The sequence below is a fragment of the Equus caballus genome, chromosome 5 (assembly GCF_041296265.1).
Source record: "Equus caballus isolate H_3958 breed thoroughbred chromosome 5, TB-T2T, whole genome shotgun sequence".
Taxonomy (NCBI): domain Eukaryota; kingdom Metazoa; phylum Chordata; class Mammalia; order Perissodactyla; family Equidae; genus Equus; species Equus caballus.
Genome location: NC_091688.1, coordinates 96721034 through 96735764, shown reverse-complemented (window position 1 = coordinate 96735764; position 14731 = coordinate 96721034). Strand labels below are relative to the sequence as shown.

At 38.8% G+C, this 14731-nt stretch overlaps 1 protein-coding gene across 4 annotated transcripts in view; it reads right to left on the bottom strand.

Annotated features, from left to right (window-relative positions):
* Positions 1–11612, bottom strand: part of ANKRD13C (ankyrin repeat domain 13C) — an 87670-nt gene extending 76058 nt beyond the window's left edge. For 2 of the 4 annotated variants that reach the window (XM_023641861.2, XM_070268850.1), the window contains exon 1: positions 10523–11310. In XM_023641861.2, the coding sequence (XP_023497629.1) occupies positions 10523–10970 (448 nt within the window). In that variant the 5' untranslated portion in view covers positions 10971–11310. Of the gene's footprint in view, positions 1–10522 lie in introns of all 4 variants that reach the window. The other 2 variants (XM_014740054.3, XM_023641860.2) reach the window with 2 other exon arrangements.
* Positions 11613–14731: the final 3119 nt, after the last annotated feature.

Sequence of the window (14731 nt, the reverse complement as noted above, 5' to 3'; positions counted from 1 at the left end):
AAAGAGATGAGGTTCAAAATGAGATCTAAAAGATGAACAGGAAAGAAGAAATCAAAGAATGAGAAGAAAAGCATTCCAGACAGGGGCTAGAAATAACCTGGTAGATTCAAGGAACTGAAAGAAAACAAGTACAGCCAGAATATAGAAAAAGGGCGAGACTTGTACAAGATATCAGAGTTGTAGGCAAGGGCCAGATCATGTGCGGCTCTGTAACTATGGTAAGAAACATGAACTTACTTTTAAGTGGAGAAGGCATTAAAGGACCTTGAGCAGGGACATGACATGATACAAAAGTACATATTAAGATCACTTTTGTGACCATACAAAGAAGGGAATGAAGGGAGACAAAGGGAGACTAGCTGTGAGTCTGGAACAGTATTCCAGGGAAAAGATGATAAAAATTGGTTGGTCTCAAATTGATGGCAGTGGAGACAGAAAGTAGATTGATATTCAAAATAACTTGATGGATGTGTATGGGTAGGAGGAGGGGGTGACACAAAGAATGATCCCAATGATTAAGACTTGAGCAACTGGATAGTTAAGGATGTGATTTACTAAGAGACTGGGTGGCCAGGTGGGAGGGAACGAGGTAGAAAATAAGAACTCCATTTTGGACAAATAAATTTTGAAATATCTCTGAGATTCCCAAATGGAGAGTCTCAAATGGAGACAAAAATCTGGAACTCCAAGGAGAAGTCTAAGCTGGAGATGTAACTTTGACAGTAAAAAAACGAGAAAGACATTTAAAATCAAACATAAATTTCTGAATATCCATTTTTTTGTCCTAATAATAGAAAAGATAGTAAGAGTTCTCTTTCTTCACTTCTGTAACTTTGAGGATGAAAAAAAAGTACAGTTCTCTAAATGGCAACAGAAGAAGAAAACAAGGAACTGATAGCACTAGTTGCTGCCAAAGAAGGTAAATGCATGGGTAAAGACGAGTGGGAGGGAAACTTTACTGTTACAATGTATCCTTTTCTATCTTCTTATAATTTTGTAGCATGTGAATGTAATAACTATTAAAAAAAATACACAAAGAGAACCCAGCAGAGTCTAGACAGAGCACATAGATGAAGAAATCAAGGCATTTATGCCCCTAGACAATTACTCTTTGTTTTCTTAAACCCTCCAAGAATACATAGGTGAAAGAGCAAAAGTATCAGTAACTCCTGAAGTCACAAATGAAACTTCCTATTACAAGTCCAAATTAAGCACATTTTCAAAAGATTTATGACCTAAAAATGACTTTGAGTTCAATAATCCAATCCTTCTCATTTTACAAGTAAGAACACAATCAGAAACACATACTACTATCAAGGAAGCCAAATACCATGCTGTGATTTCAATATTTTAAATGCAAAATAATCTTCATCAACATCAACATCATCATCATCATCATCATGTAGCCAAGACTGGATTTACTTTACTGACCAAGTGTATCACGAAACTAAGTGTTCAAACGTCCCAGTCACCTTCATCTACTACCTCCTCAGTTTTCTAAGTTCTCAACCTGCTGCTCAAGCTAACGTTACACAAAAGATACTATAAACTTAACCTTCTCTGTCAACTTTTCACAGCATAGTTTTCAAATCTGAAGTTGGATGCCTTGGTTCTACCTTGGTAAACAAAAGTGAGTTCTGTTTTTCAAATGAGTAAAAAACATTCCAGTAACATTAAGACCACTACAGCATTAAAGGACACAAATTACCAACCAAATGGGTGGCATTTACGGGGCATCTATTATATGTGCCCAGCACTATGCTGCATACTTTATATATCTTATCTTACTTAATTTACTCCATAACCCTGTGAGATAAATATTCTTCCTCTTTCACAGGAAAAGTAAAGTTAATAAGTTTTCTAAAATTACATATTTAGAAATTGTGGGAGTTAAGAGTCTAAAATCCATATTCTTTTTATTATACCAAAAGTTTTCAAACTTTTTGGTGTCAAGACACCTTTATACTCTTAAGAACTACTGAAGATCCCAACTTGAAGATTCCAAAACTCTTTTAAATGGATAAATTGATACTTATCTTATTAGAAGTTAAAATTAAATGCTTTAAAATGTTAATTTTAAAATTACAATAAACTCATTAAATGTTAATATAAAATTCATGAAAAAAATTGCATTTTCCAAAACAAAAATGAATAACAAGAGTAGTGCTATTTTAAATTCTTTAATTAAAAATTAAAGTAAATTAAACATCTTTAATGTCCGGCTTAATAGAAGACAGCTGGATTTTTATAACTGTTTCTACATTCAATCAAGTGTAAATGTTTTGGTTTGAAATATATGAAGAAAATCCACATTCAGAAGATACTCAGTTGAAAAAAGAGGAATATTTTAATAGGCTTTTCAAATAATTTGGGCTATTCTTTGATACTACACCAAAACTCAACAAATAGTCATTTCTTAAAGGTTGAGTTGGAAGCTGAAATCTAAAACTCTATCAATAAACTTTCTGTACTGTGTTACACTGAAATCCATTGGTTTCTCTTGCACTTTGAAGGGATCTTTTATGGGTGCATGATTTTCTAACATGCATTTAATCATCTGGAAAATATTGGTTGACTGAGTAATGCAGACATTCCAAATGTCAACACATTTTCCTATACAAAATTTTAAAAATCACATTTGGTAATATCACCAATATGACCAGAATAGTCTTTAAATACTGGGAAGCTTAGAAAGAGAGAGACAGGTTTTACAAATTTTAATTTTCATTTCAAAGCTTGAATTTTTTCATTGGCAACAAGTACTTTCAATTGTTTTCCTTTAAGTCACAGGGTCTCTTCATTCATTTCCCAGAAAATGCCTGCCAAATATCCAAATCAGAATAACTATAGTTTGTCTGTAAGCTGCCCTTTCAAGTAAAAATGGTGTTCCATGATAAAAGCAGCTAGTCTGGCTTACAACTCCAACAAGTGCACAAATGTTTCCCTTTGGTTTGAAATATACAAAGATATATATATCCCTTCAGTATGCAACAGGAGAGCACCATGCATAATCTGTATTACATCACAAAGAATATCAAAAAGATATTTACTCAAGATTGACTTAATAAAATTAATCATTTCTAAGCTTCATCAAAGACAAGTGAAATTGGCTTTTTTTTTTTTTTTACTGCAAGTACATGGCAGAGAAGAATACAATGACTACTAGCAGTCTGGTGCCTTGATTCATGCTAAGGTTTCAACAATTTTACCCACCACTGCTTTTGTACGTTGGTGCAAATGTTAACGCAGTGAAAAAGGCAAGTAATGACTTTGTATTACAAAAACAGTTTTGACTTCATGTGCTCCCTAACTAGGGAGCAAAGCAGGAAATCACAAGTACTAGAACCAACACAGCTCCAGCTTTTACAGACACCTTCAAGTCCCAGCAAGCAGTAAAAAGGGAGAGTTTTTGTATTTTCTCTCATAAATGTACTATTCCATCAAAATTCACACACACACATACTATATTATCCAATCCACTGTCGACTCCTAACCAGCTCTCCCTTCTCATTATTTCCACAGCCACCCCACTTACTGTAATAGCACGTTAAACTGACCCTTGCCCACCCAAGTTTCTGCTTCATATGGCAGCCAGAATGAGCCTTTTAAAATCAGATCATGTTACTCCTCTGCTCAAAACCCTTAATTGCTTCCTATGTTGCTCAGAGTAAAAACCGAAATCCTTAACAATAGTCTGCAAAAGTTCCTGCTTAAACCCCCTGCTACCTCTCAAATGTCCTATCTCGTGCTACTCTCTCCCTTTTTCCAGCCACACTGGCCTTCTTCCTATTCCTTGAACGTGGTACCTAGCATTTGTTATTCTCTGCCTGAGATTCTGTTTTGCCAGATACCTGTTCCCTAATTTTCTTTAGATTTTTAGGTAACTGCTTAAATTTCTCTTATCACTGATGTCTCCCCTGACCCTGATCTCAGTGAAATAATTACTACCTCCCCTCCCCTGTACTCCTAGCACTCTCTATCCTCCTTACCTTGCTCTGTTTACTCTATATTTATCATTATCAGTCATACCACATATTTATTAGTTTGTTTATTATTTACCTTCCCCCATTGGAACGTAAGCTCCATGGGGTAGGAAACTCTGTCCATTTTGCTCACTGCTGTACTCCCAGCACCTAAAACTATCTACCACGTTAGGTGCTCTGTTAAATGAAGGAGTGAATGAACAAAAAAAAGGGATAAAAAACCATTAGAATAGTGTGAAAGTCTGTTTTTATTCTCCAAAAAGGCATTTTACTCCAGGACAATGCAGGTCTCCACATGATTCTCTATGAAAGCCAACCAAAGGATTTTTTGCACAAGAGGATATGCAACACAGCACAGGTGGTTTTACAGAATTCAGTACAGTGCTGAGTAAGAGAGAGCGTGCATTAACATGTCTGATACATACTTACAGTCAAGAATCCAACGCACTAAACCACTTTACACCAGCAGTAGACTAAAGATGACTTCTGGGAGAGTCAAATAAACCTAATCCTTTAGCAGACTGACAGGCAGCATAAACTCGAGTATCAGATAAAATCTCAATTAAGTCCTATCTAAACCTCAAAAACAAGAACGTCTTCTGCTGAAAGGTACTTACCACCAAAAGTGACAGCAAGATACTGATATTAATGGGTATTACTTTTAAATGAGCCTTCAGAGTTAAAATATTTTCAAGTGCAGTCTCCCATTTGAGAATATAAAGCCTAAAGAGGTAGATATTATTATATCTACTTATTTCAGCAGTTAAGTAAGTAGCATAATTTCATAAAAACCAGTCTGTAGAGAAGCATGGTCACAAACTCAGATCTAATTCCAAATATGGAGATGGCCTTCTAGTTTTGCAGATAATGTTTGGGATTTCAACAAGAGTAACAGCTCAAGAACAGATGAAATTCAAACTAAATCACACAGTTAAACTTCACATATCCTGATAACTGACATCATTCATAATCTTCAAAGAGTTAGAAAAAAAGACCTTTTCCCTTTTTCCTACCCCCATTTTACACACTTCAGTCTTGTTCTGAAAGTGATCTTCCCTCTCTCCCCCAATGAAATAAATGGTATATGAACTGGCATATATAGTTTGTTTGCCCAGCCCCCAAGCGATTTTTGAGGAAGTACACTCATTTTCTAAAACTTAAAGCATCCTGACAATTAGCTTGGACTCTGCATTAGATTTCTATGACTTAAGAATGGCATTAACCTTGGGGAAGCCTACAACTCAGTTCTCCAATGAGTCCTCCAGAATTTTCCTGCCTCACTTAGGAAGCCCAGGACACAACATCATCAGTAACTCCTCATTTCCACTTCCTTTTTGCCACAGTTGGAAGATCAAAATTCCTACTCCTACTATAGCTCAGTGCAGGAAATGGGAGAAGAGGATTCCCCCCTCCCTCTTATGAAGTAGCTCTGCAGATGTGTTCGTATACAATTGTAAGTGGTACGTCACATTCTATAGTGCTAACGATGATGCCATCAGGAAACACAGCCACGTAACCCAAGGACAGTCCTACTGTGTTGGAGGTGCACACAGGGTAAGAGGTGAAAGGATGAAGGTCATATGAATATAGTCATGAAAATCAACTGAACCAACCCAATAAATCAGTGGAGTGACAGATTTTACCACCAAATCACCCTCACACCTGGGGAAGGTGCCTAACACTTTAATGGATTACCTTGGGTTTCCAGAAACCACTTTTTTCCTAAGGAAAAATGAGGCCTGCCCTTCAAAAATAAAGTCCAGAAAAGACTACAAAACATGAGGATAACAGATACAAAACTACTAACGTTCTTTTAAAGGCATGCCATCATTTTAACACTTCAGGCTAAAACTGTCCACCTGAGGCTTAGTTCAAGATACTCTTTGCCATGCAAAGTTTAGCTTTATAGTTGCCTTTTCTCAGAGACATATTATGCATTATTCTCTTACATCACTGATTATGAAGATTTTAGTGACAGAAACAAAGCAGAGAAAATAACATCAAAAGGAAGTTCAAAGATTTATATAGAATAAGCCAAAATAAACATACAGAATGGGCACAAAAAGATTACGCTATTGCCTCAATTCTCAAACATACATTTTTAATCTTTCTGAAATTAAGATGTTTTAAAATCCCTGTCTAAAGAAATCTGCCAGCCACCAAGCAGAGATGTTACACATGTTAACCATTTCATTATCACTTCGCTGAGTTACCTGCATTGGCAGGAATACTCTCAATTGAATTTTAACTTAAATTTGAAATCTCTAATCACCGTATGAAAAGGCTTCAAGATTACACTACAACTCAGTAAAAATGAAAATTGTCTATAGACAAGATGGCTTGTCACATGCCAGGCAAAATAATTAAAGGCAGAAGAAACTGCCAAAACTCTCAGAATAGATCAGAAATTTTTCACATCTAGGAAAGGCTGGTTTGAGCAATTCATATATCAAGGACTTTCATCATTCTGCCACCTAAAAGCTTCTGACTAACATCCGAGAGAAGGTACTTAACTTCTAAGGATATTTAACTCAATTATAAGTTTAACAAATAGGAAGTGAAGTCAAAAATCAAGAAAGTCTTCACTATGCTTCATAAGTACTCTCAATTCTAAAGGTGAAGAACTAAAAATCAACAGCATCAATTATAAAAAATAGTATGTCACCATGATACTTTAACTACCAATGGCAAAAAGTAATTCAAAAAAATCCTTTACTTTAAACGTAAAACAAAGGCTTAGACTTAAACTTTAACTCTATACTAAAGAAAATAGTGGTACTATATAACCAGAGATACACTAAAGATATAAAGTTTGATTAGGGTTAGGGTTAGGGTTAGGGTATCTTTTTCCTCACCCAAAATATCCAAAGAGCCACAGTCATTTGGCATATTTGAAAACAGTATATATATGATGTTATGGCTGTTACTGTATTTAACGTATATTTCAAGAGATATGTTTGGATCCAAATACAATATTCCTTAAAATAATTGATGGCAAGAAAAAGCAATTCACACTCAACCATCATTTTACCACAAAACAAAAAGCTCTATCCTTGCTCCTACTCAATTTGACAATAACTTGTAAATACATACATATATATATATACACACACACACAACACCAAAAAAAGCTTATCAAATCAAAGACCACTGAAAACTGAAAGAGCTAATGAATAGTGAGCTAAACAGTGACCAAATCAGGATTCAATACTTTCCAGATGGGTAGAATAAAGGATCAAATCTAACACGATAAAATTCAATAAATGTAAAGTCCCATTTTGAGGTTAAGAAAATAAACCGAAGAAGGGACAGAACAGAAAGCCAGCCAATCACTTGAGAAAAACAGTACTGAAAAATTAACATACTTTTGCAATGCATTACTTAACGTGCGTTTTTTAGTAAGACACATTACTAAATGTGTATTGCTTAGAGCAATAGTCTCCTTTTTGTCTTTGCTTATGAGGCTACTACAGCTCCAGCACTAAGTTTCTGGGCATCATCCTCAGAGGGAAGAATTAACAAACCAGAGTTTCACTAAAAGATGATGAAGATTTTCATTTACTCATTTAATACACTTACATAGTATTTACTATGTTTCAGGGACCATTCTAAGCACTTCATAAACCATGTCATCTGAAGCATGGATACAGAAGTTAGGAAGGTTTAACCTGAAGGCAAGGAGAACATGGCAGCTCTTGTCAAGTATCTAAAGGGCTATCATGTGAATGAGGCAGCCCATTTATCTGTGTCATTACATAAAAAGGGAACAGCACAAACGAGTCAGAGATTTGGGGTCTACAGGAAAACTCTGAGACCTGTCCAATGGCAGAATCTCTCCACAGGGGTATTGGAAGGACCAAATAAAAAAATATATTCTAAAGAACTTTGCTGTAAACTGCCACATACGCATTATTAGAATTGACTTCTTTGCCTGTAGTGGGTCCTGATCAATAGAAATATTTACAAAGAGGCTAATCACGAGCTTTGGAATCCGAGCTATTAGCTAAATTCCCAGTTTGGAACTTATACTAAGTATGCAACTTTAGAAAAGTTTCCTTATGTCTCTAGGCTTCATTTTTCTCATCTTTAAAATAAGGATAAACTAACTGCTTTGCAGGATTATTGTGAGAATTAAATGTGATAATGTATGTCAACACGTAACATATTACTGACACCCTCAATAAACTGTATCTATGATGATCATCATCATAATCATACAGGTGTGGAAGGAATCCCCACAGTGAATATAAAACTAGCCATGGGACATGATGTTATATGACTGTATGGCTCTGCTATGCATCTGTATGAGTATACAATTCTGCTATGCACTTATGTCATAACAATCCAAACGTAATAGCCTGTTTTAGTTTGGGTGACTTAAAAAGCACTTATTTTTTCTAACTTGAAAGGAAAAATATTCTTAAAATGTAAACAAAGTATCCAGGTTAGTAAAATATCAAGAGTAAAAGTAATGTAATATAACAGGGAAATTATACAACTACACGGGGGGGGGGGGGGGGGGGGGGAGTGATTAAAGAAGTAACACATTAAACAGACACTACTCTTCCCAGGAGATGTCCCTGCAGGAGATGAGAATGTAAATTTCAGGGGAAAAAGCAACTACATTTTCCACAGGTATGGGAACCACCGGTTACATTCATCAGAAATATCAACAATAAAAGGGCAGCTAAGCACATGAAAACATTTGCTATATCAAGGCAATTTAAAAAGTGAATTTCAGTGGGCTAAAAAGAAGAGTTTAATGGTATTCAGGATTCTAATTACTTTGAACAGAATTTGTACTTAACAAACCAACTCCTAAATGTTGGATTACAGAACACAGAAGCCCAATAATCCTACAGTTCAGTACCGTCTGTGATCAACCAAGAAAATTAGTTCTAACAGACTATACTGTGGCACTTTGTCAGTCATACTCATCTCTCTCTTCTTTCAAAGGGGATTAATCAACAAAAGGAATCTTTTATCTCTTTTCAGGGATATTTCAAGGTAATGTAACTATATTTTTAAAGGTAATGGCCATTAGTGAAACATATATATTGCTACTATGAATGCCAAATCTGAAAAACTCCTAATAATTGATTAACAACCCAAAGCTACAACACATCTCCCACTAAAAACTATTTCCCAAAGGGTTAGAATATAATTACTATCAATATATAATATTATGCTTGTTGCAACAACAGTAAAATGATTAAATAAATTAGATGTAGAAATAAAAACTGGTTGCAGCTTTCAGGTACTTTTTTGGGGATTTATGATAAAAGACATGTAGCGTTATTGTTAGAATATTGTAAATTCAGAATACAAGTGCAGTCGTTGGATAATTATACAATCAATAGAAATCTTACTCTTTTTTTATATCAATTTTTGCCCTAATTTTAGATAAGAAGCCTAGAGTCCAATGGAAGTCAAGGGAGCTTATTCCACAGGTATTTCATTAATGCATCGTATTATTTTGAGCACAGAGTTGAGTGTGTCCTAACTGAAGGTATACGATAGTCACTTTCGGTTAAAAGCAGAGCTATCAACAGCATGTGCCAACTATTCAGTTTAAAGTGTCCAATCTATTAAATGTTGAAAATGTCAATGTTTACATTAGTTTTCATTAATAAATTTACTGTTGCTTAAAAGTCAACTCAATCACATTACGTTTGAGAACTAAAGACAGAAAAAAATTCAGCTGAGTTGATAAAGCAAAAAGTAGAAATACAGTACTTGAACAATAAATATTTTGTTATAAGGCTATAATGACGTTTGAAAAAATCATAGTACTATTTTTAGTAACAGTCATCAAGATGAAACATTACCATTAGCAATTATCCATGTAAAACAAGCGAAAAACTCAAAACTCTAACAAAATTTTAGCTACTCAGAAGTCACTTTACTTGCTCTAGGTACCAAATGCCAACAAATTCGTACTGCGTGGCTTTCAGAAATCAAAGCTTTCTACATTCTATTTTAAACGCAAAGTGTAGACACTTTGTATCAAACTAAGTTTCCTCAAAGCAGAAAAAAAGAAACAGACAACCCGCTCGCGGGGATAAATCACAACGAGTTGCAGTCAAGTTGGGATCGATACCTGGGTAATTAATGAAGGGAGATGGGCAGTTTATACGTTCAAAATTCAAGATCCTAAGGTGAGAGAGGGGGAGAGAAAGAAAACAAATATAGTTCCATAAACAAAGACAGAAGCCCAGATTGGATGAGAGGCAACCTAAAATTTCCTATAGTCGAGAATCAACACATGGAAGGCCTGTCTCAAAGATAAACAAAACAGCTCCTCAAGGAAACTTTGAAGTGGGCAAGGAAGAAACATTCCTTTGCACCCACAAGCACCAATCCCCTGACCACTGGCATGCTATTACTGAGCTGGTCATGATTTACGGGCACTTGGCCCGGATGATGGGCAAAGGAGGGGAAAGAAGGGTCTGCTGGAAAGGAGGTTGGATTCCCGAGGCCCCGGGAGGCACACCCTGGGCTCGGGGAAGGAGAGGCGGAGAGGGGCGAGCACTCCTCACCGTGATTATCTTTCTGCCCGATATTGTGCGTACGGATGAGAGAGGACAGTCTCCTCACATCCCCCTTGAAGACGCACTCGTGCACCGGGTAGTGAGCGGGGCAAGTGCCTCCATCTGCGACGACAGCGAGGGGGCCGGTGCCCGCTAGGAGGGCCGGGGACGGGGAGGCGGCAGTCAGGGCGGAATTGTGCAGCGGCAGGGCCGGGGCGCCGGGGGCAGGGGAGGCGGCCGGAGCTGTCTTCAGCTGCAGCCGGTGGTGATGGTTACTGAAGATCTTATGACAGGCTCTGCCGCCCTTGCCGCCGCCGCCGCCGGTGCCGATCCTGCCTCCGGTAAAGGTGCCGCCGAGGGTGGCCGCCGCTTCCTCATCCCCCGGCTCCAGCAGGTCCCCTTCTTCTTTGCTGGGCTTGTGGTCCCTCCGCAGGGAGCGGATCTTCTCCCCGGTCATCGCCGCCAGGGGCAGAGACGGGGTCCGGGAGGCTCACCGCCGGCGACGGAGCGGGCGCTGCGGCGGCACAAGGCGATTAGAGCGGCGGCCGGGAGCCTCCGGCGCAGCATGAACTCCCAGAGCGCCCCCGAGCCCGGGACAAACGCATCTCCCGGAGGAAGAGGAGCCGGCTCTCGCCTAGGCACGAAGGGACGCGCGCTCGCTTGGGGGAGCTAGAGCTCAGGCGCCCACGACACCAGGATGCCTGGCCCGCCGCCGCAGCCCCCACTGCCTCACACCGAAAAACAGGGCACGGCCATCTTCCCCTGGCTTCTCTCGCGAGAGCTGCCCCGGGAGGGAGGAGGAAGGAAACACCGCGATAAGTGAGCTGCCCGCTCCCTCCCTCGCACCTTCTGTTCCGGAGAGAAGCCGAGGGCCGGCGCCTCCCAGGCAGGCTGTGTGTGTCCGCCCCAAGCGGCGGCCCCTGAGCTGGGAGACCGAGATCCTGCCTGCCAGTGACCGCACGTCTTGTGGGCGGTCTGAAACCTTAGCCTGCGTTTGAGATATTCGATGCACGGTATAAACAATGACTTAAACACTCCGACCTCTGGGCCCCCCGCAGAGGAGTGCAGACCAGCGCCGCCGCGCGCAGGATGTGATGTCACTGAGATGCACGGGACGCTTGTGCAATAAACATTTACTAAGCATCTACTTCGTGCCGTACGCCGAGCTGGTAGGTTTATGAAACGCCACTCTTGGCTCCAAGGAGCTCAGTAGAGGAGGAAAGAGAGTCAAACAGTTGGGTACAATATTTAACTGCGACAATGAAGTGGATGCGGAGAGCTGGTGGCACAAAAAAGAAGCAAATTTTAGTGTTGGAGCGTCGGAAAAGTCACCGTAGAAAAGTTTAGGGGCTGACCTTGGAAAACAAGCTCTTCAGTAGACTGGGAGAGCACAGGTCCGTCAAATATTTGTTGGATAAATTAATTTCGGGCAGGCGTCAAAGTGTGGCAATGGACGCGGAAGGATGGCAAATAATTGTGTAACTGGACTAGTTCATGGCCAACCTCGACCCAGCGTCAAATTCTAAAGAAATGTACATCTGACATCCATAAAGCCTTGACAAAATAACTAAACCTATGGGGAGCTAAAGGGGAGGGGAGATGGCAAAACGTCCTAAAGATCTTAATCCATTTATCTCTCCATTTACTCTGACAGCTGCTTCTCTCAAATCTCTTCTTTCTCAAACAAACTTTATTACCACCTCCATCCCCCAGCAAGAAAATAGCTGTGGGAACTGGCCTCTCTCTACCCTCCCCTGCCACTCAGGTTTTCACCTCCCATCTTCTTTCAAATCTATTCAAATCAATCCCTTTCTTCCCTTCTTCCTTTTCTTTCTGTTTTTGTGGGAGTGGGGGTGGTTCCAGCTATGTTCAAGCATTACCCAATTAGCACCTCCAAGGATCCTACTCAGAAAGCAAGAGAGACTGAACGCGTGTATACAAAAACATTTTGTTCTTTCACAATAGCCAATATTTATTGTTAACTCTAAACCAGGCCGTATGCTTGGCACTTTATATGCTATTATCTACTTGTGATAAGAATTATTTTTAATCATCATTTGACAGTTGAAAAAAACATTGGGTTTTTGCCCAATGCCTCAAAGCTGGAATGTAGCACAGTCAGGTCTGACTCCAGAGCTAAAGAAATAGGAAGAGACCAGATTGTGAAGGCCTTTGTATGTCATGCTCCACGTCTTGACTTTATCCTACAAGAAATGGGTAGCCTTTTAGGGATGTTGAACAGGGGAATAGTGTGATGAGATCTGCCTTTTAGAAAAGTCCCTCACTCACTCATACTTTAGAAAAGTGTGTATCAAGAATAGATTACAGGGGCTGGCCAAGTGGCATAGTGGTTAGGTTCATACTCTCTGCTTTGGCAGCCCCGAGTTCAGCCCAGGTTGACAGGTTTGGATCCCAGGTGCAGACCTAGCACCAATCAGCAAGCCATGCTGTGGCAGCATCCCACATAAAATGGAGGAAGACTGGCACAGATGTTAGCTCAGGGACAGTTTTTCTGAAGCAAAAAAGAGGAAGATTGGCAACAGATGTTAGCTCAGGGCCAATCTTCCTCACAAAAACAAACAAACAAACAAAAAGATTATAAGGGGGCAACTCCAGACATAAGAAAACTGAGAAACAACTGCATAAATCAAATAATAGCATGTTAATACATGCATGTGCAATTCTGGTAGAGTATACACATCACTCGGGGTGAACAGTGGTTATCTCTGGAAGATGGGATTGCTAAATCATATATTCCCTGCATTATTTGAATTTCTCTTTACAAAGACAGAGTATTACTTTTTATTAATCAGAAAAAATGAATTAATTTTTAAAAGAAGTATGCAGTAATTCAGGTGATGAGAGATTATGAGAGCATGAACCAAGTTAAAAGAGTGAGTTTGGGGAAGGTTGAAGAGTTAAAAAAAAAAAAGGAGTTCAATTTTGGCATACTAAATGTTCTTTTTGCACAGCCAGAAGGAGTTAGATGGTATACGTTTTGGATATTTGGAAGCGAACCTTAGGAGACAGAGATCTGGGTCAAGATTCAGGAGTTATCATTGCACAGTAACTGATGCCACAGAAGTCGTTGAGTTCCTCAAGGAAGAGTGTATAGCGTGAGAAATTAAGATGCAGTCTGGAACAAAACTTTGAAAACACTCATATGTAAAAGATGGGTATAGGGAGAGTTTCCAGCATTCTGTTATTATCAAAAACCTACACCAGAGCCAGCCTTGATGGCCTAGTGGTTAAAGTTCGGCGCGTCACTGGTTTGGTGACCCACATTCACTTACCAGTTGCCAAATCACACCACCTCTCTGTCAGTTACCATGCTGTGGCATGGCTCATGTAGAAGAACTAGAAGGACTTATGACTAGAGTAACCATGCACTGGGCCTTTGGGGAAGGGAAAAAAAAAAAGAGGAAGGTTGGCAACAGATGTTATCCTAGGGCTAATCTTCCCTAAAAATAAAAAAGATAGAGGCATGAGTTCACCTCTTCCTTAAAAAAAAAAAAAAAAACCCTACACCAAATAGTCTACCATTGTATCTGTGAAGTGTCTTATTACTGGATCCAGAGTTTAAAAGTCCCTGATTAGTAGCTGCCACCCACAGACAGATGTGGAAACTCCAAAGTGTCCCCCCAGTAAAATCAAACACTATAGACATCAAAAATAATATTCGACCCTTACTTTTTAAGGGCTCCACAGGATAATAGGGAAAAATGATTTAGAAATATAAGATTACAATACATTGTGAAAAAAACAAGAATTGAAATTATATGCGATCCCAATATAAGATACAAGAGGAAGTTAATTCTGTCTGGAGGAAATGAAAGTCTAGTGATCGGGAAATCTTTCTGGAGGAAGTAATATCCGGACTAGGTTTTAAAGAATGTGTGGGAGTTGGCCAATTAGGCAAAGGAAAAAAGATATTATAGGTAATAATAATAATTACAATAATAATAGCTATAGCAGTTGCTGCAGATAACTCAAAATATCATTTACATTCATCACTACCTCAAAATTAAGTTAGTAATTACACCTACTATTAGATCTTGTTCTTCAATGAGTTAATAAAGAAGCACATATATTACCAGAGCACAGATTTGTTTTAAAAAATATTTTGATAGCTATTTCAATATACTAAATTTCCTTTACAATGCCAAGTATTTTATATATTTAAAAACTTTGTTCTGAAATTGGGCCCCTAGGTTTCAC